The sequence below is a fragment of the Vipera berus genome (genome assembly GCF_964194415.1).
Source record: "Vipera berus genome assembly, chromosome: 5".
In the NCBI taxonomy this organism is placed as follows: Eukaryota; Metazoa; Chordata; class Lepidosauria; order Squamata; family Viperidae; genus Vipera; species Vipera berus.
The window spans coordinates 84152556-84178743 of NC_138207.1; the positions used below are offsets into that span (position 1 = coordinate 84152556).

Here is a 26188-nt window from a genome sequence, read left to right on the forward strand (position 1 = left end):
AGAAGACCCTCAAGGTCCCTTCTAACTCTATTCTATTCAAGTCTTCTGGCAACTATGGACAACTTCCTGTAATTTTCTTGGCAATATTTTTTTGTAAGTGTTTTGCTAATATCTCCTTCCTAGGGGGTGAGAGAGAGGGACTGGCCCAAGGTCACCCAGCTAGCTTTGTATCTAAGGCAGGACTAGACTAAGTCTCCTGGTTTCTATGTTGATGCTTTAATATATTTTCCACAAGCTACTTTCTTTCAGATGAAATAGTAATAGAGTAATGGCAGGGTATTTAATGAACCTAGTGGAACATACTCTGCAAAACATGGTCCTTCAAAAACATTGATGACCCAACTTGCTGAAACCTTTTTTCTCTCAAAAAGGTACAAGAAGACCAGCTACCCTTGGTCTGATACGTAAATGAGAAGATATGGCAAGAAGTAAGAAGAACATTGGGGAGAAAATGACTAAGTAACATGAGAGTTCTTAAGAAATTTAAAATCAGATTTAGAGATGTAGGATGGGAGATACTTGACTTGATAGTACATAGGGAAAGATAATGGAACAGTAATTGATCATAAACTGAATATGGTTGGACAACTTGATGTGGCAGGTATAATAGTGGGATAGGTCAACCGAGTGATACTGTATGGGAAATGAATGTCCCATTTTTGTGTGTACTGGTGACAGTCTACTTCAAGTAGTGTGTTATAACACATTACATTTTAAGACAAGTTCAGATAGGTGTTATACCCTAACACCTTTCTATTCTGGTTCTCATAGTCAAGAGAGACTGTAAAAGAAGTGGTTAGTCTTTAGAAGAGAAGAATTTGATGGGCATGTTAGTTGTCTTCATATAAAGGAAAGGATGTCACCCAGTAGGAAGTCAAGATATATTGTCAGTTATTATGGAGTTTAGAACATAGAATACTGGATTGAGGTTAATCTGTAGCCTGTACTTTAATTGATGTGATCAGTTGGAGGGTAGTCAGACAGATATTTATTTTGGATTTCCACAGTGGGCAAATATAGTATTCAATATTAAATGTCACTTCTAATCACTACGATTTGGGAAATGTTCATATTTTACAGTGAAAATGAAACAAAATCCCAGGAAAGGCATTTTAATAGTTTCAACTTGTTTTGGTTCTCCCAAATCCTTGGATGTCATCTTCCACTCCAAAAGTTTGTGTTATAATTGAATTGTAATTTTTAATGTGACAGTGAGAAATGATTACATGTGGGAAGTGATCTTATTAACTATATTTGATTAATTAAAATTAAATTATAATTTTGCCTTGGCTTTATTTTCTGGAGTAGGTCATTTCTTGCATACCATTCCAAAAATGGATTATACATCTGAGCTTTAAGGCAATTTACTTTGATTTACAGAAACCACATAGCTTTGGATTCTGGGCCATTTGAACATTCATATAACACAAATGTTTCATAAGAATTATACCGATCTTGCGCTGGTGTTAAGCAGCTTGATCTTTGCTTTCAGATCTGTACTTTTATTTCTCTTTGAATGAACAATTCGTTAGATGAGTGAAAACGAAGTTATTAAATTAAAAAAATATATTAAAAATATATTAAAAAAACAAACAAACCCTGAAAAGTAAGGAGAAAGTCATAGCTGTACTTACCTGAACGAGCATTAATGCGAAAATGTGATGATCCTTCCAAAGAGTATATAATAGATTCTTGACCATATTCTCTTGATCGGTCAAAGTCAGTAGCATTTAGAAATAGCACGGTTGCTCCTTGAAGAAAGTAAGAAAAATTAGATGAAGAGTAGTTTAGAAGCCAAATATATTTTTGAAAATTTATATTAAACTTGTATAGTTTACCAATGATTTTGATTTGCACAATTCATAGTCCAATAGACTTTTTTTTCTTGATACATTTTGTTTCCTTTTAATTTTTATCTGTAACCTTTCCAGAGCTACTACAGAGTCAGGCACTTTCGAAACTGAAATAATAAATCAATAAGACTTCTCTAAGTATGGTACAGAGTAAATTGGTTATCTGTAATCAAAATTTGTTGGGAGATATGGGTGGAGAAAAAGCAGAAAAAGTATAATAAAGAAATGGAATGATCAAAGCACTGGACTAGAGATCAGGATTCTGCGTAGCTAAACAGAAAAAAAAATCCATGCATTTCCAAAAAAAAAAAAAAAACCCTAAGGCCTGCCGTTTCCATTCTAAGTATCCTCTTAAGATTCATACTCCTTTCATTGTGAGATTTATATATGTCAACGAGAAGATGACAAGTTGAAACTGAGTTCCAAGGAGTGGCACCCAAAGCTTCATCCAATAAGGGCATGTGTTCAGGATAACTCCTCCCAGTTTAGGTGGCAGCATGGTGGCTCAGCAGTTAAGACACTGAGCTTGTTGGCTAGAAAGCTGGCAACCCAGGTTCGAGACCCGAGCTCCATGAGACAGGGTGAGCTCCTGTCCTCACCCCAGCTCCTGCCAACCTAACTGTTCGAAAGCATGCAAATGCAAGTAGATAAATAGATAAATAAACTTCTGTGGGAAGGTAACAGCACTCTGTGATGTCATGCTGGCCACGTGACCATGGAAATGTCTTCAGACAGTGCTGGCTCAATGGCTTTAAAATGGAGATGAGCACCGGCTCCGATAGACAGCAACAACTAGCAGAATAAAATCGACAGGGAATCCTTTACCTTTATTTACCTCCCATTTAGTTACAGTCAATAAATGCCTTGTGATTGACCGAGATTCTGATTTACAATTTTATTGAGAAAGTTGTTAAAAACAAGCACTTTAAAGTTCATATTTGAGATCACCAAAATAACACACAAAAATGGGTAGCATCTAGTAAGATAGGATACAAGAAGCAGCAGAAAAGTTATAAAATTAAGCCGAGTATGTTAGTTGTAGAGTTTACAGCTAGTTTTTTCAAGAGGGAAGTTAGTGCATTCTGCCTGCAATTGGTGTGAAGGGTGCACTACAAGTTAACATTTATAATTTGGAGATAAAGAATAATAATTGATATCCCATTCCATTTCTAAAATACAAAAACTGTAGGTATCTTAGTCTATCTCATGCTGTGGGTAAAGTAGACTAGTTCCTAGCCTGAAAGGTATTAAAATTAAGAATTTCTCTGTAATTAAATTAAAAAAAAAACACTTAGGAAAAGTAGATGAACTAAGACTGTAGATGATGACCATGGCAAAGCCCAAAGGACTGGCGAGTAATCTGCTTCTATGGAACCTCTCTAGATGAGACGAGGATGAGATTACCCACATGTGCTCTGGGTGACTGTCCCCCATAAGAAGACTGCCAGGAGAAGAAAAAGAAATGGAAGCCATTGCATTGAAAGCTAGCTGGGTGGTTTTGGGCACTCTCACTCTCTCTCTCTCTCTCTCTCTCTCTCTCTCTCTCTCTCTCTCTCTCTCTCTCTCTCTCTCTCTCTCTCTCTCTCTCTCTCTCATTTTCTCTCTCTGAGTGTGTGTCATATTCTCTCTCTTTTTTCTCTCTCTCTCTGCTCAAATAATGTCACAGTTTTGCTGTTTTGGTGGAACGATAAGGATTAGGATACAAACTGATCTCCTACCTGCCATGATATCCTCCATGACTGTGACAACATAGGAAGGCTTGCTAAATGTGGGTGGATTGTCATTTTCATCCTACAAAGATAAAAAGAGAATAAAAACTGCAGCACCTGATTTTAGCAGCAAAGCACAAATGTCCACCACAAAATAAAAGAAATAGTATTTTGCTGAAACCATACATGGAAACCACCCAATGGCCCAATGTCATTTAACGAAGGAGCTTAGCAAATCCTATTAACTGAATTACTCATTCAATCTCTCTTCTTTGTGTTTGTTCAAGTGTTAACTTTTAAAAAAAAGAAGGACATACTGGAGAACACAGGGAGATGAGAACATATGCTAACACAAATGTTCAGAATATACTGAAATTCTGCTTTTTAAGTTTTGGAAGAATGTAAAACATAATGTAAACTCTTAGTCTGAAAATGTTTGACCCAAATAATGTTCCCCCCCCCCGGTCTTGAATAATACCATTACACCCACAAAAACAAGCCCACACTTCTTTCTTTTACCCAAGGATCTCAATAGTGGTGATCCCAAATTAGATCCTTCACTTACAAACAAGAATTTGCAGTCTGTTCTATTACCCACAGGATACCTCAGTGTCAGGTGCCCAAAGAAATGTCTTGTTATTCTTTTCCTCTATATATGCTTGTGTAACAGTGTAACCATTTGTTGATTGTGTAACCATTTGAGGGGGGGGGCTGCTATTATGTTGGGTGGGGGGATTCTGATGTGGGGATATACGACATGCTTTGCTCTGCCTAATGCCATATTGCCCTTCCCCCAGGGGAAGGAATGCGCTCAAATACCATCACCCTTATCTGAAACATGGTTTGTGCTTGGAGCTAGAGGGAAACTAAATCCGGTGAGACATTGAAGTGCGCATTGGAGATTCAGATGGATCCTGGGACCCTGGGGCGGGGGGAGGAGTAATGAATATTGCTTTTAATATAATGTTTGTGTGTTGTTGTTTTTTCCTCAGGCCTTGCTTTGATTCCTTGCTGTCACTAACTCCTAATAAAAGTTTCTTTTGAGACAATGCCTGTTTCAAGAGTTCTGCTTTCTTGGAGATTTAGTTGAGGCAGGTCCTTACACTCAGTTTAAAAATCACTGCTGCAATACATAGATATCTTAAAGGCTGATCTGTCGAAATGAAACTCAGTATTCACATTCAGCATTCATATCTGTTGGAAAAGGTGCTCCTCACAGTGGTTATGTATTATTTATTGTTCTGCTGTCTGTTTTTCACCGCTTAAGTATATTAAATAGGGTTTATAAAATTATGAAAGTAGTGTACAAAAGTACCAAACTGCATTAAAACATTACACCACCCTTATATTGATTAAAAACAAGCTGCTCGGGGAGATTTTGTAAAGCTAAACACCTGGATGATAGGCAAGAGGCAATTTCACAGCATTATTCTAATTTTAAAAGTGAATACAGGTGGTCCTCTACTTGTGAATGATTGTTTAACAACTGTTCAGATTAGTGACAGCCTTGAAAAGGGCGCTTTATGGCTTATAAAACACTTTTGGCTGTCATAAAATGTTGTGCTGCCCCTAGCCTGGTCACATGACCAGTATTTCGGATGCTTGGCAACCAGCTCATATAGGCAGTGTCCCACAGTCACGTGATTGCAATTTACAATGTTTTTTTGCTGGTTTCTGGTGTGTTTTTGGTCAGTTTCTGGCAAAAATACGCCCATTCGGGAGAATGGATTCAGAATTACGGCTGTGTGATTCACTTAACAATCACCAGAAAAAACAATTGTAAAATCAGGTTCAGGCACATGGGTGCCTTGACCTATGACTGTCATGATTTACAACCAAAATTCTGGCCTCAATTGAGGTTGTAAGTCAAGGACTACCTGTACAGCATGGACACTCTCCTGTAGCTTAAATGGGAAACGTACACGTAGTCCTGGACTTATGACCCAACTGAGCCCAAAATTTCTGTTGCTAAGTGAGACCGTTGTTAAGTGAATTTTGCCCCATTCTTGGCACAGTTGTTAATCACTACAGTTGTTAAGTTAGTAACAGGGTTGTTAAATCTGGCTTCTCCATTGACTTTGATCGTCAGGTCACAAAAGGTGATCGCATGACCTCGGGATGCTGCAATCATCATAAATACAAGCCAGTTGCCAAGCATCCAAATTTTGATCATGTGGCCACGGGGATACTGCAATGGTCGTAAATGTGAAAAATGCTCATAAGTCACTTTTTTCAGTGCTGTTGTAACTTCGAATGTTCACTAAATGAATGGTTGCAAGTTGAGGACTACCTGTATGATGTAAAACATATTACGGTAACATAAACCTCCAGAAGTGAATATTGATATACCTCATTTAAAACACCTCTACACAGTTTTATTTTTTCCCCCCAATCTAATAGAATGCTGGGAAAAAAAATACTTAAATTTCTTTCTATCTTTCGGCCAGCCAACTCTCTAAAAACTAAACACAATGCACCCAAATTTGATGTGGTGGGCAACGCTGCCAAACCACACACACACACACACACACACACACACACACACACACACACAAATTAAGTTTGAGAATGAGCTGGATCCAGGTAAGGGCTGCAAAAAAAAAAGCATTTTCTCACAGCATTCCAATTATTTCATTCTAAGTGTCCTCTTTGCCAGGTGACCTAAAGCCCAGTTTTGGCTAAAGGGCCGGCAAAAAATAAAAAAAATAAAAAATAAAATCCCAGAATCCCTGGCTCTGCATATTTTGCCTACATTATTTTCAGAAAAGAGGTCAAAGAACCAGCAAAATACATTACACTGCAGTATCTGATGAGGAAAGTATTTTGTTAATTTGTATAAATCTTAGGGAAATTCAATATTATTTAATTATTTGCTGTATTAGACAATCATTAAAAAAGAAAAGAAAGTATATTAATTTTTGCCTTTGAAAGCACCCGGATCACACAGCCTTTGTATGATACCAATATATACCTAACTAATGTTTTAGTCATATCTTGTGAGTTCTAAAATATGAACAGAATAGCAAATTCAATATTACTAAATATTTATATTATTAATAGAGATGCTGTTATATCAAAATTTTAAGCAGTTAAAGTACTTTTAATTTTAATTTTAATTGCTGTGAATAGTAGTAATAATGCATTGTCACTCACAAATGCTTTGCAAGGAGTGTATAATTAAGTAATTAACTTCTTCACTTTTCATACGTTAATTTTTTTAAAATTAAAGCATGGATTATTCTGTTCCTTTACAGATTAAGACATGAACAGTGCTGTCATAGGCAGGAATACAATTACATGAAATGATGTAATTTTCAGCTTCCCTCAATTATGCATCTTTCCCTCCTTTCCCTTCTGGTTAATTCTTGAGCATTTCTGAATTACTTTGTGAATTTTGCAACAAAGAAGTCTGCATGACAATTTTAATGGATGTTTTCATTCATGTTTCTTCAAAATCATGCGCTTTCAAACATAATTTTTCAAGCGCTTTCCCCCCAATATAATACATACTTCCTTCTATAATTAATCTAAACTCCATCTAAAATTCTGAAAAATATTCCATGTCTTATAGGCTTAAGAGTGTAAATTGGGCAAACACGGGTAAAAAGTAACCTATTTTTATCCATCTCTGAAGTAGGTAAATGTAGGACTGAAACCCTAACATTTTCACCAATATTTACACAAGGTTTATTATTTTTAAAAAAAAAATCAAAGGAAAGAGTGTCACGATTGGTCTACACGTAAATTAAAAACTGCAGGAAGAATATGGTTATTACTGCATTCTCATTTTTTTTGGATAATCTGCCATCAAGTTATTGTTGACTCAGATGCAGTGATTCGGCATTATGAAGAAACTTTCTTCTTTCTGATGCAGTAATTTTCATATACTTCCTTTGCTCTCACCAGAGTGTCCCGAGATTGTGTTTCCACAATTAGGTAGCAGAGTGAAGAGGTGTTTTCATCAAATAAGAGGCAGAACGGCTAACCAATATCTCTGATGTCATAACGGGTGGTTGATCCTCTCAAAGCTACCCAGAGCTGGATCTGGTGAATAGTTATTTAAAAAAATTAAATAACCATCCATCTGCCAAAATGACTCTAGGCAGCATACAAGTTTTTTTTTTAAAAAAAGGAAGAAATTTAATAATGCCTGAGCCCACAAACACAATCCAACTTGTAACAACATTAACTGACTTTGGCCAGCAGACTCCACCTGTGTTTCCTTGGGATAATATCAGCAAATTTCAAGGCTGGGAAGTTGAAAAAATATTCCAAAAGAAAGCAGATCCCTTATTATTGCTGGAAAAAGAAGAATTGTTCAGTTTTTGTTGCCATGAACTGAGTAAAATAATAAATATACTTTATCATGTATAATTCCACTGCCTTCCAATGAATGCACTTAGTGGCACCAAATTCCTACAATGTTTTGAACAAACATATAGAATAACAGAGTTGGAAGGGTCCTTGGAGGTCTTCTAGTCCAACCCCCTGCTCAAGCAGGACAACCTCATTTCAGGAAAGTAGCTGTCCAGTCTCTTCTTAAAAGCCTCCAGTGATGGAGCTCTCAAAACGTCTGAAGGCAAACCGTTCCACTGGTTTATTGTTCTTGCTGTTAGGAAATTAGTTCTAAGTTGCTTCTCTCCTTCATTAGTTTCCATCCATTGCTTCTAGTCTTGCCTACTGGTGCTTTGGAAAATAGGTTGACCCCCTCTTATTTATGGCAGCCCCTCAAATATTGGAACACTGCTAGCACATCACCCATATTCCCTTTCACTAGACTAGCCACACCCAGTTCCTGCAAACGTTCTTCATATGTTTTAGCCCCCTAATCATCTTTGTTGCTCTTCTCTGCACTCTTTCCAGAGCCTCAATCTTTTTTTATTTTATTTTTTATTATTATTTTGGGAAGTGGGGATGGGCTGCAGTGATTCACAGCTAAGAAAAAGTTGTATAAGTGCTGTGGACTTCCATGGTGAAAGAAGGGCTATAACCGTTAACCAATACAAAATTGCAATCTGATTCGTACTACACCCTGGAGATAATTTTTTTATGTTACTTTCAAGAGAAGCACACCTACAGGGATCTCTCAACATTTGAAATTACCCTGAGAAATATATCGGTGAGGAGTGGGTGTTGTTATCCATACAAACAAACTAGCTGACTGGACAGAGGAAAAAAAATCAGCAGTGCAACAAAGTTATGATAATTAAAGAAGAAAGAAAAATATTCAAATGTCATGGGTAAAGATCAGTGCATCTGAAAGCAGGCATAAACCTTTAAACACAATTTTTAAGTAGTCTGCAAAGGAGCCATTTTAGATGGCCAATTAAATATTTATTGTCAATAAATCATGTTCCACATTCCCTAGCATACAGTTTCACAATAGGAAACATCTTTTTTTTAAAGAAAAAATCCAACAGAGGTTATTCAGCAGGAAGTACGTAGACACTAGCAGTGATTTTATGTTCATTCTGCAAAGTATTCTGAAACATTATTTTCAGGATTAAAAAAAAAGATTTAAAATAGGAACTGAATCATTTTTCTGTCCAATTGCAATAGTTATTTTACTTATTTGCTCTTCCTGTCATATTTTCTATAATCTAATAGTCTCTATATGGAAATAAAAACAGAAAAATACTTTTATGAAATGTTCACTTTTCAACATGCATTTTCTTCCAGATGGTTTAAAGAAATCTGAGATCTCATATGTTTTTCTGCATAGAATCAAATTACCGGCAATCAATATACTTAGAGAAAGGAGAAAAACTGAAATACACTAAGAACAATCAAAGAAATTCAATAGTTTTCAAGTCTCTATTCAATTAGTCGGTACTCTGAACAGTACTTGAGGTTTTAACACATACACTTGTTGGAAAGCAAATCTTAAAATACTTGATCTTTTTTTCTCTCTGTTTCAGAAAAAAAATAACATTTTTAATGTCACTGCTTTCTTTTTGAAGGCATCTGAGCACAATATGCAAAAATTGTATTATGTTAAAGTGTGCCACAGACAAAAGTTTACATTTAACTGCCAGTTTCTTGATTGCAGTTTAAGATAAATGCCTGATTGGAAGGAGAAAGACAGAAAGAAGGCTGCAGCTGAGCAAACAGCCATGAACGTTTTGCTATAATTTATCTAAAAAACTTTCTGAACTAGTTTTAAATCCTGACTGACTCTTTTGCTGTCAAAGTCAGTAATTCAGGTAATTTCTGTTGTAATATATCAGGGGCCTTCAAACTTGGCCCTTTTATGACTTGTGGACTTCAACTCCCAGAATTCCTCAGCCAGCGTGCCTGACTGAGGAATTCTCGGAGTTGAAGTCCACAAGTCATAAAAGGACCAAGTTTGAAGATCCCTGTAATATATAACCAATCACTCTTCTGTACTTTTGGATTTTTGCCAGAACAGAGGGGCTTTAATCAACATTGGCATCACTCATGACTTTTGGGGAAGCAATGGAGGATTGAAGATGGCCCACAGAAGACCCTGCAGATAAAAGAGAAGCCAGTGAATGAATTGGCTCCTGAGGATCATCGACAAGTTTGTTCCATACAATCTGCCTGTACAAGAGATTCTTAAAAAGTGATCTCCAGGGAGATTAAGTGCTCTTGAAGCCAGGAGAAAAATCTTCCTATCTAATCCAATACTCAGTGCCTTCAAAAGGACCCCGGGTTCACTTCTTCCCTTAGCTACTGTAGGAAGTTGCTTGTTATTGATTTTCTGGATGTTAAGAACTTTCTAAACGGCAAGTTTCATCACCCTGGAATAGTTTCCTTCTACCCCTGATGAAAGAAGTTTTATTAAATTTAAGGATTAAAAAATATAACTTAATTTTTGGGAAAACAGCAAAAGGGGATCAGACAAACTAGCTAACAGTAAAGAACAGCCTAATCAACCAACTCTGACAGGACAAGCCACTAGTACATAAAACAAAAGCAAACTCCATGCCTTTCTAGCACTGACGATGTGACATAGTTTGGTAATGAAACATCTGCAAATGAACAGTCAAGCTCAGAGAGTACCAAGGACAAATATTCTCTCCTATTGGTGGCCAGGCATTATTTATCGCACTTCAGACACATTATGAAAGCATCTCGCTCTCTAGAATAGTCTGTAATCCTGAAAAGGGGGAAAGAAAGAGAAGGAGAGGTCGATTAGGAACAAAGCGAATGGAATTAGTTATAGTGGTAATGAATGCACCATTGGAAGACTCAAAGAACCAAATTGGTCATAGATCTTGGATAAAAAGTGGTTACTATGAGTTAACATCAACGTGATGTCACATACTCAATAATCACCAATCATTATTGCCAGGCCCAAGGCTAGATTGGGTGATGAACCTTTGTGTGAAATTTTAGTCTTTTAATGATTATTGGTCTTTTTTTAGACTGTCTTATTTTGAATCTCCCTCCCCCCATCTCTCTCTCTCTCTCATGTTTCGGTTTTTCATTATTTTACTGCTGCATTTTGCAAGCCACCCAGAGTTGTAAGAAATTGGACGTTATACAAATTTCATAAATGAATGAATGAATAAATACATTGGGACATATTTGTTCATGAAGTTCAGGACTCAAGACTGACTTGAAAGCTTGCATGTGTATATACACAAACACACACACACACATACACACACACACACAAACACACAGACAAAAAGCCCCACATACAATAAGCAGACAGATAGCCAGGCAGTAATGTGCACTGTCCTTCTCTCATGCCATCTCCTTGGTCCAAGTAGTGTTCCCCCCCCCCAGTCTCTGTTTACAGAGTAGAAGGGCAGTTAATTTAATAGCCACACTATTTATATCAGCCCATTTCAGACTGAACAATCCTGACCAGCCTGGAGAAGTAGTTTATCTAGCTAACAGAAACATCTCCATTTAAGAGCTCTTTTCATAAGACCCTTGTGCATGTGTTTGCTTTTCAATACTGGAAATTACAACACTTGTCTCTAAATCTGTGCACAGTTGAAATGTCCTTAAGTACAACACTGAGTACAAGATTTGTAAATAGTAATATAATACTAGTTTTTCAGCCTCTGTACTTAAAAGAGAAATGGTTTTTAAATTGGTAATATTGAATCTTTAACATTTGATTATATTTTTTCAACACAAATCATCGTCATCTTCATCATTATCACCATCACCTGTAGGATGAAGACATTTGTAACAGCACCTAAAGCAAAGGAGTATCTTTTCTTTATAATACACCTGAGCATAAAGTTTGGTGACTCAATGCTCAGAATAGCGACTAGCATGTCAGTGAATGAGAGGCAGAGAGAAACATTAGTCTAATATTTCCTAGGGATGCTACTAGCATCAAGCTCAATATTAGTTCTAATCCAGCAGTTCCACCTTCAGAAGCTTACTGTCTCTTAATGGGAAAGACACAAAGTGAATTTCAGTTCTTTATTAAAAATCAATAAGCATAGGATGAAAAAGTTTCAAACTTGTTTTCACCCCTTAACACACACACACAGAAGCATGCACATACCCACACTTGTTCTTTTCTTTCAGCATCTTAAGAGAGCCAATTCTTCATCGTCTTCATCATTTTTTCCCCATTCCACTTGAAAGGGAAAAAAATCCCTTTTGGTAGAAAGTGCAGAATGTGACAGCTACTTAGAAATCACCCATGTACAAAATCAACTAGAAGGAAATGACCTTTTTCAAATGCGGTCTTCAGACAGATGGGATTACACTGTCCAAAGAACAGTTAGGGAAAGAAGATATTTTATCCTCAATTAAGCGCCTTTGCTGTTTCTTGTATCTCCTCACAATGCTATAAAAGGGAGAGGGTGAAAATCAGGGTGTTTTGTTTTTTTAAACAGCATTATCATCAAAGAGGTTCAACGCTTTGGTCAGTGAATTGCTGCCACTTTAAGTCAGATCTGATTAGCAAGGATCAAAGATTGGTTATCAAGAAAATACGACTTATCCTTTCTCTGAGTTTTCTCAGTCCGGGTGTTTGTATTCTGACAATCTGATTTAACCCTAAAAAGGAACAATAACGCAAATCCTGTTATTGCCTTATATGTGCAAGTTATCTTTCTGGATTTAAAAAAAAAGCGTTTGCATCACAATTTGGGACAATTAAAGCAAATCATTTCAGGCTGGGATGACCACGATTTGAAAAAGTGACAGATATTTGGACTGCTTCAAGGATGAATAATTTCAGTCACTTCCGAGGTCTATTGTGCCTTTGGTCTCTGTGCCACAATCAAAGTTGTTTGCTTCCTGGTAACTTTTAGGTTTCCAGGCAGAGTGCCAAAGAAAAAGAAAACAATGGAACCACCTCTACTCAATCTTCCTGAACTGAAGGAAATGAAGCAAATTCTCCTTTCAAGCATCTATAATATTTTGCCACCCCTTATTAGCATATATGATCTCTGGGAAGAAAGCATTCAAGAGTGGCCTCTTCTAAAGCTGGTTGTCCATCAATGAACAATATAACAGGAATGAGTGGAAGTGTTCCCATTAGCCAGGGATTTGGCAGCACCAAATGTAACTGAATACCGTAAGACTTAATCCATGTTATAAAGTATGTCACGGTCCAAACCTCATGCATCTATGAAGAAGCAAAATAGTCACTCCGAGAATGACAAGATTACTATTATGTCGTGGGCTCTGATGAGCAGGAACGAGAACACGCAGAGGAGTACAGACGAACACATACTTTATTTAAACAGAAACTGTACTGAGAGATTGGATTCACCCCGCCTCAATATATAGCCAGGCCCTATGGTATTAACCAATCGGATTGAAGCTATACTTGCCACCCAAAGTTGACCAATAGCAGGACTGGCGCCGTCCTGTCTAAGATGCTGGAGAACCGTTGGTTCTCCAGCAGAGCACGTAGTGATATTCCAAAAGCCCAGTACATAACAATTACAACCACTGTTTAAAATATACCTCAGTAACTAACACTTCTGTGAAGACAGGAGGATTAAGGATTTGGGACAAAGACGAGCAGAGCCGCGTAACAGAGTGAGCGCCTGTTACTCGTCCCAGCTTCTGCCAACCTTGCAGTTCGAAAGTACGTAAAAATGCAAGTAGAAAAATAGGGACCACTACGGTGGGAAGGTAACAGCGTTCCGTGCGCCTTTGGCATCTAGTCATGCCGGCCACATGACCACGGAGACGTCCTCGGACAAGCGCTGGCTCCTCGGCTTTGAAACGGAGATGAGCACCGGCCCCTAGAGTTGGAAACGACTAGCACGCATGTGCGGGGGAACCTTTACCTTTACCTTTAGTAGCAAAGACACTTGCCTCCCACTCAGAAGGTGGAGAGTTCAATCCTAAGCAGCAGCAGATATTTCTCTCCTGGGGCACAAAGAAAAAAATTCTGCTGTGAACTTACATGTAGTTGTTAGGAAGGTTGTCCAGCCAGTAAATGCTCAACTCCATTCACTACCCAATTAAGGAATTACAGGGTCATAAAAAGGGAGGATAATGTGTATGAGTGCATATTATTATTGTTTTGGAACTTATATTACTCCAATCCCAGTCCCAGCCCCACATTTTAAGGACTTTGCTTGCCATTTTAGAAGCTATAATTAAAAACAAGATTTAGTATTGGGGGTGGTGTTTAAAAAGTTTAGCAGACTATGTGAGGTAAATGAAGAAGCCTATTTTTTTCAAAAATTCAATTTGTCTGATGAACTAGGAGTGTTTATATAATGCACAATCATCCATTTGAATAAATTAGCTACTGCCTGTTCCCGGAAAGCCAAAAAGAGCTAACAATCTACATTTGTTTTGGCTTTGAATATAAGTCCTTTCGTCCAGCCTCTCTACGTGTGTTTGAATATACGTTGGCCTCTGTATGATTGCATTTGGTTACTGTTTCACTGTCCTAAAATCTGATTGTTACACTGGTTGTTCTACTGGTTATACAAACTGTTTCTTTAAAGTATTATCAAACCTATGGACCTTGTGAAATAGACAGTTGCTTCATGGAACGCTAGTCTAGTCCTTTTCAATAAGCCGTACTCTACACAAGCTTGGAAGAGAACTGGCAAAGAAGGGCAATGATGGAGGAATCCTAGTGGAGCTAAAATGCCTGGGATTCATTGACATATCAGAGGTGAAGAAGAACCCAGGAATCTGAGATTCTTTCTCCCAAGCTGCAGGATGGACCCTTGGGTCAATGGCTTGAGGAATATCTCTCAAAAATGGCATCTTTATTGACTTGCAGCTCCATGTTCTACCATGCATTGTAGTGTTTGAAGTGCCACCAGGACAACTGAGCCGGAAGACACGAGGTAACTGAAGGGATGAAGAACTGCTTTCAAATTAGTATGATTAGGAACATTTGCATTCTATGAGGAAAAGGTAATAAGCCCATGTATTTCATGGTAATGTTGCTCTTTTGCCTTATCATCTATGAGTGTTAAAACTGTTTCAAAGCTAATTCTCTATATCAGAGGTCACCAACCTTTCTTGGTTGGCGGACCGGAGGGAAAGGGAGGGGGAAGCATTTTACACGCACGCACACAGAGCCATGAGCATGCGCGTGATGCAAATGGGGTGGGGCTAGTGCTTGTGTGATACTTGCTAGCCCTGCCCCATTCTTGTACACAACGCCCTATTTCTGTGCCCCGAGGTGTGGCGTCAGCCCATTTCACGCCCTGAGGCATGATGTTGGCCTGTTTTTGTGCAGCACAATGGCGTGCTGTTCCATTTTTGTGCCCTGTGGTGTGGCGGCGTCCAGTTTTTGCACCCTGTGGCATGGTGGTGTCCTGTTTTTGTGTCCCATGGCACAGCAGCATCCCATTTTTGCACCCCATGACATGGCAGCATCCTGTTTTTGCATCCTGTGGAATGGCATCGTCCCATTTTTGCATCCCGAGGTGTAATGTCGGCCCATTTTTGCACCCAAAGGCACGGCAGCATCCCACTTTCACTCCCCAAGGCATGGCAGCAGCCCGTTTTTGCAGTGTGCGGCATGGCATCCTGTTTTTGCACCCCACGGCCACAGCACTACTGCAAGTGTGGGGTGTGCGCGCACACCTGCGCGCACTGGCCAGCCTGTCCCATGGCCCAGTGGCCAGCAGCCTACAGCCCACTACCCAGCCGCGGCCCATAGGTTGGGGAGCCCTGCTCTATATGCCCTCAGACCTCTTGCAATTACCTGGAGATCAGAACCAAGCGTGCAACGGGTCTTGCCATAAAGCACAGACTAATTGATTATGTGCCATCAAGGCAGTCTTGATTCTTGGCCTCTTTTAGGATACAGATAGACCTTCACTAGGATGCTCTGGGTCTTCAGGTTTTCTAACAGTGCACCATTCATTGTCACTGTAGCTGAGAATACAATTAATTAATGCTTTATCAGATGCTACTTGAAAAAGCATAAGTTTCACATAGGAATATAGCTGTAATTTCTGTGTTACCTTGAGGAACATGGAGAAGAAAATAATTTGCTGTTTCCTAGGGAAAAAATATGCTACCAAACAAATCTGATATTACGCAAAATTTATGATAAGTGGTCCTAAGGGGGTGATAGAAAGGAATATAGGGTAGAGAACTTACACTAACCAAGCTTGTAGGATGTTTATGGACCCTGAGAATCAGTGGGGCTTCTCAGTCCCTCAATGCCTCTTGTTGATAAGCGGTCATTTCCCCCTGCATGTAGACAAGGAGACTGAGATCCTGATCTCAGAGGCTGTATCACCTATATGGTCCATAAGCATGAATATATATTTATTATTTATTTATTTATTTAATTAAATTTTTATACCGCCCTATTCCTGAAGGACTCAGGGCGGTTTACAGGGTAGCATAAAATATAATATAAAAATAGTATAAATTAAAATAGATTAAATTACATAAGCCCAACAATTAAAACAATGTTAAAAGCTAAAACCCCTTCAGTCCAGGCCTGATAGATCAAAAAACCAGGTTTTCAGATCCCGGTGAAATGAACGCAGATCGGGGGCGGTCCGAAGTTCCACCGGTAAATCATTCCAAAGGGCAGGCGTGCCCACAGAGAATGCCCTCCCCCTGGGGATCACCCGCCGGCACTCCTTAACCGCCGGCACCCTGAGAAGGCCCTCCCTGTGAGAGCGCACAGGATGATGGGAAGTTGATGCCGGCAGCAGGTGTTCCCTTAGATAATCCGGACCCAAGCCATTTAGAGCTTTATAGGTCATTACCAGCACCAAGCTTGTAGGATGTTTGTTCTTTTTCTGTCAGACTCATTATTCCAATCAAACTTGTCATTGATCTTCTATAACCTAAATCAGGGGTAGGCATCCTTGGCTCTTTTATGACTCGTGGACTTCAACTCTCAGAATTCCTGAGCCAGCATGGCTGGCTCAGGAATTCTGGGAGTTGAAGTCCACGAGTCATAAAAGAGCCAAGGTCGCCTACCCTTGATCTAAATCAAGTAATAGGCATTCCTAATGTTGAGGGTGATCAAAACTGGTAGAAGGCATGGGAGAAATTACAGGTAGCTGTTGCTTCCTGAGTGGAGAGAGAGGACCCTCACCTAGTAGCACACGTGACTCTGGTACATCCCCTTCCCTTAAGTCCTCTGTAGCTGGGAAACACTCCATCATGGGCTGTGGGCAGGGATACCACCTTATGTGCAGAATGCACAGAAGATCAGTGAGAACACACTTGCAGATAAGCCGTCTATTATGACTGATTCTGGTGAAAAACTAAACTTAAAGCCAAGACACAGTGTTGTTTAGTTCTGAACAAAGAAAGGATCATTATCTCACGTCAACAGTACATGCCAGTTGAATCAAAACAAATGATGTGTGGTTTCCCCCATCACTTTTTCTTTCACCTCTCAAGCAATTCATAAAACTATGCTGCCAAAAGATCACTTTTTTTGTCAGAAAACGAAAGACTAGACATTCTAAGCCTTCAATAGATTTGGCATGTGCACACGTTGACACATCCTGATTAAGAAAGAGAACAAAAAAAGAAGCAGAAAATCCAGCATATGAGGCTATTATGACAGTCCCACTCAGTCCAGCTTCCTCAACCCATATAAAACTGTTTGAAAAATGGGCTCCTGCCACCAAAAATTAGTTCATCCCTGACATAGTTCATATATAGTTCTTTTTAAATCAATTTATCATTCAATCAATCCATCCATCAATCCTTCTTAATGAACTGTTCTCGCTAGAATAAAATAGGCACATTGTTCTAAGGGAACAGAGTAAGAAAAGAAAGACCAGGGACTCATTTGTTCTGTTCAATTTTATCTTCTGAGCAGGTAGAATGGAAGGCAGTCGTGGTACTTACAAACACTTCAATGGTGATGGGGACGGTGCTGTTGAGTGCCGGGATGCCTGCATCCTTAGCCATTACAATCAAGTAAATGACACCATTGGCAACTTGCTCATAATCCAGAGGGCGGATGACACTTATCACTGGAAAAGCAAGAAGGCAGCGTTGGCAATTGTGACACTAGGCATGAGATGAGGAAGGAATCTGAACACAATGCTGCACTCACCTCCATAACCTTCAGACAAGGTAATGTCAAAGTAACTTTTGAATGCAGAAGCATACACAATGCTATAAGCAATTTGGTTGTTGGGAGAGGAATCTTCATCTGAAGCCTAGATTAAATCAGAAGAAATACTTACATTGAAACATTTTCCTACAGTCCAGGGGCTCCTCAAACTTGGCCACTTTAAGACTTGTGGACTTCAACTCCCAGAATTCCCTGCTGGCTGGGGAATTCTGGGAGTTGAAGTCCACAAGTCTTAAAGTGGCCAAGTTTGAGGAGCCCCTGTTCTACACAATGAAAGCCATTTGGGAGACTTTGGGTCAATTGCTCTGTCTCAGCAACTACCATGGGAAAAATTAGGAGCATTAGATGTCCATGCCACCTAGAATTGACCACAGATTAAAAAGCAGCATAGAAATTAAATAAAGCTTTTTTAAAAAAACAGGAAGAGTTCAAATGAGACATAATAAGTAGGAAAATTTGATGAGCTCCAAAGTGCTTTGGGGCACCTGGAGACATAAAAGTAGTGCTTGCTGCAAAACTTTAATGCAGTCACTTGCTTTCTTGGGATTGTATCTTTTAAAACACCTTGGGGGGGGCGCGCGCGAGGGTGGTGGTTTCCAAAGCAATGCACGCCTCTAACACGCCTCTAAAGAGCAGGCTGATGTGCTATTTCCTTTTCCTACAATATAAAAACACATCTGCAAAAGTTACTGTAGCTCAAAAAAAAACCCCTAAGACATACATTCCTAAATCATGTCCCATGATGTGTGTGTAAGTGTGTTTGAGTGTGTATATAAAGTATAAGACGGTAACCATGAATTCATCAAATGCAACCATCAAAGCCCCAGTCTTTTTTTCTTCTTTTTTTTTAGATCTGTTGCCTAAAGCACGTAAAGAAGTGAAAAGAGTCTTGCAAATATCAAGAATCAGGAACCATAAAACGCACTTGAAAACCTGGCTTTTTTCCCAGGTTCAGGAATAGAGCAAGTTCCTGTATTGTGCTTGGAATTTGTGTCCAGACATGCATAGTCTCTTTGTGTATTATGGATTTTTATTTATTTAATGTAAGCTTCCCAGTCATTCTGAAGTCAGGCTGCTTTGCGTTTAGTAAATAATTGTAAAAACAACAACATGCCTAATCCCGTTCCATTCTCAGTTTTCTGTTTTAAGAGGGGGGGGGAAGATACTTGTCTTAAAAAAATAATGTTATGCCACGCGAACACCTCATTTAATACTTTTTTACAAATATTTTTTTCTTTAAAATGGAAAATTCTGCTGGAGAATGAATTTTGTGGGCACCAGGGATGCTTCCACAAGCACATACAGGGGGGCAGACGTCACACTAGAAATGTCAGTTCAAGTGGAATGCATTCTGATTTTTTTAAACAGTGATTTCTACACATTATGCACTTTTCCCAGTGCAGTTCTTTATGTCACAAGTGGCTGTTAAGTTACACTGATACTCATTTCTTCTTTATCACCTCAGCATGAGAAAAACATGTATCTGGAGTTTCTCACCCTCACTCGGACCACTTGAGTGACTGACGGCTCATTTTCCCTCAGAGCTCCTAAATAGGAATCTTTCTGGAAGGTGGGCATGTTGTCATTGACATCCAGGACATTAATCCGGACCCTCCCGGTTGTTTCTTCTCCACCTCCATCTCTGGCGATGACAGTGAGTGTATAACGCTGGGTTGTCTCAAAGTCCAGGCGGGCAACCAGTGTGATGATGCCAGAATCCTTGTCTAAGGAGAACCTGGAGCCCAAAACAGTAAGCCACATGTTGAAGAAATAGACTTAATAACTAATAATTAATGTAACAGAATTAACAGTTGGAAGGGAACTTGGAGGTCTTCAAATCCAACCCCCTGCTCAAGCAGTAGACCCTATACATTTCATACAAATTGCCTTATGTCAGTGTTTGTCAACTTCAGCAACTTTATGATGTGTAGACTTCAACTCCTAGACTTCTCCAGTCAGCATATTGGAGCATTCATTATAGAACATAGAATAATATGGTTGGAAGGGACCTTGGAGATCTTCTAGTCCATCCCCTGCTCATGGCAGAAGATCCTATATCACTCCGAACAAATCACACTTGAATCTCTTCTTAAAAACTTCCAGTGATGTAGCACCCACAACTTCTCGAAGCAAGTTGTTCCACTGATTAATTGTTCTAACTGTCAGGAAGTTACTCCTTAATTCTAGGTAGCTTCTCTCCTTGATTAGTTTCCATCCATTGTATCTTGTTCTGCCTTCAGGTGCTTTGGAGAATAGGTTGACCTCCTCTTCTTTGTGGCAGCCCCTGAGATATTGGAACATTGCTATCATGTCACCCCTAGTTGTTTCCCCCCCCCATTAAACTAGCATACCCAATTCCTGTAAAGGTCCTTCATATATTTTATCTTTCAGTCCCCTAATCCTCTTTGTTGCTCTTCTCTGTACTCTTTCTAGAGTCTTAACATCTGGGTGGGAGAAATGAATTTTGAGCTGGAAAAAAAAATCCAGTAAAGAGAGGGTTAAATGCTACACTCCCACAGCTATGCACATTTCTATCTCCTCCATTTACAATGGATGCCTCCCTAGGCTATTTCCAATAGAAAATATATATACACAATATATTGGGAATTCATTACACATGCTTGAATGTAATACATAGTTTGCTCTTTAGCAGATGAGAAAATCAATCCTCATCTTGCTTTCATGAGGAAGCAGAGGAAGTTAGCAGAGATATTTGTACAGCTAGATATAATGAACAGTTCTAGTACATTTCATTTCAAACTGAACTCTCTGAAGAATGAACTCTCAGCAAATTATTACCTTCTCATCTCAAGTATATCCAAATTATTTTGATACATAGGTAGAGGTATTAATCTGCTAGTTTATTTTAAAGGATCTCGGATGACAGGACTTTCTGTTTCAATTTTAGGAATTCAAGGCTCTACTTAGCAACTAGTGACGCTTTCTGTTTTGCTGGATTGCTGTACTAAAGATCAGCCACCTCAGTCATATATATTTTGATCCATGGCCAGTTAGGATGCAAGATGGACCTGTTTAATTTGCCACCAAACACTCCCTTTGATCAAGTGTGATCAATAATGTTGGCAGTTCAAGCTAGCAGGTCAGCCAGAGATAACTTGGAGCATGTGGGAGCAGCATGACACAGATGTATTCCTCACAATGGGTACATGCTAACATTTATGCATTTGACACCTTAAAACCTTATGAAGTCTCTCCAGATTTCAAAAAGTTGAAGAAGTTCTGGATTTCATACTGAAATCTCCATCAAAGTTAGTGTTCCACAATACTAACTACTCCTATTCCCTAGTGTGGCTTTCCTTACCTACCCTTTAAGCACTTACCCTTTTTGCTTTGCTGCTTGCTAATTTATTGTTAGGGTCTGGAATTCAATTCTATATTATTAATCTTTTTCTTCCTTGATAGGAAAACAGAAAACAAGGAATTCCAACAATCTAAAATCGATTCATTGATATGTTCCCTAACTTGTTCTTTCAAGTCTCCCAAGGGTGCACCAGTAAGCTACCATAACTGAGTCTATCCACATTGCTAATGGCAGAAGCTGGGACGAGTAACAGGCGCTCACTCTGCTACGCGGCACTCGGGATTCGACCCGCCAAACTGCCGACCTTCTGATTGACAAGCTCAGCGTCCTAACCCACTGAGCCACCGCATAGCAGAGTGAGCGCCTGTTACTCGTCCCAGCTTCTGCCAACCTAGCAGTTCGAAAGCACGTAAAAATGCAAGTAGAAAAATAGGGACCACTACGGTGGGAAGGTAACAGCGTTCCGTGCGCCTTTGGCGTCTAGTCATGCCGGCCACATGACCACGGAGACGTCCTCGGACAAGCGCTGGCTCTGCGGCTTTGAAACGGAGATGAGCACCGGCCCCTAGAGTCGGAAACGACTAGCACGCATGTGCGGGGGAACCTTTACCTTTACCTTTACATTGCTAATGGTCATCCTCTTCTTTTTCCTTCCACATTTCCCAGCAATAAGGCCTTTTCCAGAGACCTGGGTCTTTGCATAATGTGTCTGAAGTATGACAATTTGGTAATTTATGCCCTGAATGAGAACCCTGGATTGATGTGTTTGATGATCCACACTTTTCTTGGTCGTCCATGGTATTCTCAGGAGTCTTCTTCAAGACCAAGGTTCAAAGGCATCAATATTCTTCCTAGCCTACTTCTTTAAACTCCAACTTTCACTTCCATGAGTGCTCTACCTAGTGCTAGTCTGTGGCATATTTTGTGGCTGTTTGTTCCTTTACTGTTTATATAATAATAATAATAATAATAATAATAATAATAATAATAATAATAATAATAATAATAATAATAATAATAATAATAATAATAATAATAATAATAATAATAATAATAATAATAATAATAATAATAAGAAGAAGAAGAAGAAGAAGAAGAAGAAGAAGAAGAAGAAGAAGAAGAAGAAGAAGAAGAAGAAGAAGAAGAAGAAGAAGAAGAGGAAGATGGAAGGGACCTTGGACGTCATCTAGTCCAACCCCCTGCTCAGGCAGGAAACCCTAGACCATTTCAGGCAAATAGCTGTCCAGTCTCTTCTTAAAAACTTCCAGTGTTGGAGCATTCACCACTTCTGGAGGCAGGTCGTTCCACTGGTTAATTGTTCTAACTGTCAGGAAGTTTCTCCTTAGTTCTAGGTTGCTTCTCTCCTTGACTTGTTTCCATCCGTTGCTTCTTGTCCTGCCTTCAGGCGCTTTGGAGAATAGCTTGACTCCCTCTTCTTTGTGGCAGCCCCTGAGATATTGGAAGACTGCTATTATGTCCCCCCTCATCCTTCTCTTCGTTAAACTACACAGGCTCAGTTCTTGAAAGTTTATTCAGGGAGAACACCGGACGGCTGACAGCGGGGAGGAATCCTCCTTTTATACAGGAGCTGTCAAGCTTCTGCCCAATCCAAATGGCGCGTTCTCCCGCCGCGGTTGTGGCGGCCAATCGACTTCTGGCAGATTTTGACAGCTCTCGCGTTACTGCACCTGCGCGACTCGACCGGTGGTTTTGACAGCTGTCACTGTCAGCCGGCTGTTGCGCATGCGCGTTTGGCTGCTGGCGGCTTTTGACAGCTGTCAGCTGTCAGCCGGCCGCCGCACATGCGCGATTGGCTTGCGGCAGCCCTTTTGACAGCTGTCAGCTGTCAAGCGGCTGCCGCGGTGCCTGATCCTTGGCAGATTTACCTCACGGGTTCAGAATGCTTAACTATAACGTTATAACAGTAATAACAATATATAACACACATACCCAATTCCAGCAACCGTTCCCTATATGTTTTAGCCTCCAGTCCCCCAATCATCTTTGTTGCTCTTCTCTGTACCCTTTCTAGAGTCTCGACATCTTTTTTACATCGTGGTGAGCAAAACTGGCTTCAGTATTCCAGGTGTGGCCTTACCAAAGCATTGTAAAGTGGTATTAGTACTTCACTTGATCTTGATTCTATCCCTCTGTTAATGCAGCCTAGCACTGTGTTGGCTTTTTTGGCAGCTGCAGCACACTGCTGGCTCATATTGAAGTGATTGTCTACTAGGACTCTGAGATGGTTGATCATGAAAGGCATAGGTTATCCACCACTTTACTATCTTCATTATCAATTCTAATTAGCACCTCATTTACTAACATGATTTCCAAGACACATACCTGACTCAACAAAACAGTGACCAGGATTTTATTTTGATTTAACTGATATAAATGAAGCATTATAGTAAGGCTACAGCAGACAAATCAAAGAATACCTGTAATAAAATACCTACCTGTCTGGATCATCACTGAAGTAATAACTCACTTTTCCATAAGAGCCCACATCATTGTCTGTGGCCTAAAAATATAATAAACATGAACAAAGAAAGCAATGTAGATATTTATAATTCAGATCTCAAAAAATAAACCCCAATTTTTGTTGCATATTAAAAGTGTTCCTGGAACATATGCAAGGTTGTTGATTCAAAATTGAGTGACATTGGGCAGAATCCCGAATTCTACTAGTGATAAATTTGCTTTTATTTTCTTAGCCCCAGCCCCAGTTAATGATGGAAACAGGCATCCCAGCTTAAAACTAGAAAATAAGGAATTCCATGTCTAAAATTGATTGATTAGGTGCCATCAAAGGATATTGGTTGAATATTCAATTTCTAATTATTTTGATTCTGAATCCAAATTGAGTTGTATGTCTGTAAAAATTCCAAGATTTATTTTGATTTTTCCCCCCTGAATCTTGCTATTCTACCTTTCCCCCCCTATTTTCAGAGTTGATAGCCTGTCTTAGTGTGATTTCCACAACTGCATCCTCAACAATATTCACCAACATTGGTTGCCACTGTCCATTGCTTCTTGAGACCTTTCTGTCTGGCCTTGTCTGAGGTGCTGCGGCCTGTTTAAAATGCCGGGGTTTGAATTCCAAGGCCATTTTATTGTGTATTGGACTTCAGTTTCCCTCACAATTGAATAAAGCCAGATGTTATAAAGTTTTTTTTTTAATCTTGGCAACTTTAAAATATGTGGACTTCAACTCCCAGAATTCCTCAGTCATCATGCTCACGGGAATTCTGGGAATGGAAGCCCACATATTTTAAAGTTGCCAAGGTAAAAAAATATTGTTATAAAAGGATTAATAATCAGGTTGTATTTCCTGTTATATCTATTATTTTTCCCTGTTAAAAGGAGCAGTTTTCAATTATTGTAGCTCAGTGTGCTTGGAGGTCAGGAAAGATTGCTTTAGATTACCAAACCAAAGAAGTTTGATGAACATGAATATGTCTTTATGATAAATTGTTTTTACATCAAGAAAACCCTTCAGTTATTTGCCTGATAAATCAAATGCTTTAGAAATACTCGTATCATATCAACTGAGCAGAAGTACCTTGACTTTTTGGAAAAACATTAGTGTCAAATGACTTGGAAGAAGAACTATCACACTTGAATTGTAATAGGCATATTTACAGTATTTTTAGAAATAATAATAAAAACAATTGTAAACTTTTGAGATTCATCTTCTTTCCTTTCTTTTGTAATTTTATTCACCCTAGGACATCAATTGTATGCCACCAAGAGTGATCCTGGTTGGGGTGGGTGGCTATATTAGATAGATAGATAGATAGATAGATAGATAGATAGATAGATAGATAGATAGATAGATAGACAGACAGACAGACAGACAGACAGACAGACAGACAGACATGTTTGCATCCCAAGCTTTCATATTTGGGCTAAATTGAATCCCAAATGACAGCATAACTGATCTTACCCATCTTACCCATATTACCCATGTAATAATAAAATAAAATATTCATTCTGAACATGTGCTATCATTTTCTATCCTTGTGAAGGAATATTAAACAGTATTGTTACTGCTGATTTTACCTTTCCAGGTGTACGAGGAAGATTTTATTAATTAATTATTAATTCATTTTTAATTAAAATTTGTTACACTAATTTGATCAGCAATATCCTAGCTCCTAGGCAGGGCAATATTTAATCCCATTTATATCCTGCCCTTCTCCAAAGACTCAGGGCGGCTTACAATCTAAGCACAAATCAATGTGCTTAGCAATAGCCTTCATTCTATGTATATGCCTGCTTATTAGGGCTTTCAGGCCCCCCCCCAAGCGGCATTTTTACAAAGTCAGCTTATTGCCCCCAACAGTCTATGTCACAAGAAGCTAACAAGGAGAGATCTCTGATCATGGGACCTCATTCACCATTGTGAAATCCTTACAAACCTTGTGAAGCTCTGACTGACTCTACAGTGTGGCTCTAATAGCTATATGAAATATGCATGACTAGCAGCCAGGACAAAGGGGGCAAAATTGTATTTTGAAAAAAGAAGCCGCTTTGCTTTCTAAATCTATCTTTTTATTTTCCAAATTGATTTCTGCCAGAGTATCTTGAAGTCTGACACATGTGAACAAAAGCAGAACACATTTCTTGCTGAAATTCAGAAAGGTTTTATGAATGGCCCAGAATAAATTCCAACTCCATGACTTCTTTGATTTATTTATGGCTGATAGTTTTTGGAAAGACCATTAAAATTTGAATTCTTACAGGATTAATAATGAGGCCTGAATGAGGAAAAAAGCAGAATGAGTTAGGGGTGACTCGGATCCATTCCCAG

The 26188-nt window shown here is 39.1% G+C and overlaps 1 protein-coding gene across 1 annotated transcript in view; it reads right to left on the reverse strand.

The window, feature by feature from the left end:
* Nucleotides 1-26188, reverse strand: part of CDH23 (cadherin related 23) — a 390425-nt gene that overhangs the window by 208613 nt on the left and 155624 nt on the right. The window contains exons 7-12 of the mRNA XM_081328216.1: nt 23832-23896; nt 19551-19788; nt 18033-18138; nt 17822-17949; nt 3572-3644; nt 1635-1751 (exon numbers count right to left, since the gene is read on the reverse strand). Of these exons, the coding sequence (XP_081184342.1) occupies nt 1635-1751; nt 3572-3644; nt 17822-17949; nt 18033-18138; nt 19551-19788; nt 23832-23896 (727 nt within the window). The remainder of the gene's footprint in view (nt 1-1634; nt 1752-3571; nt 3645-17821; nt 17950-18032; nt 18139-19550; nt 19789-23831; nt 23897-26188) is intronic.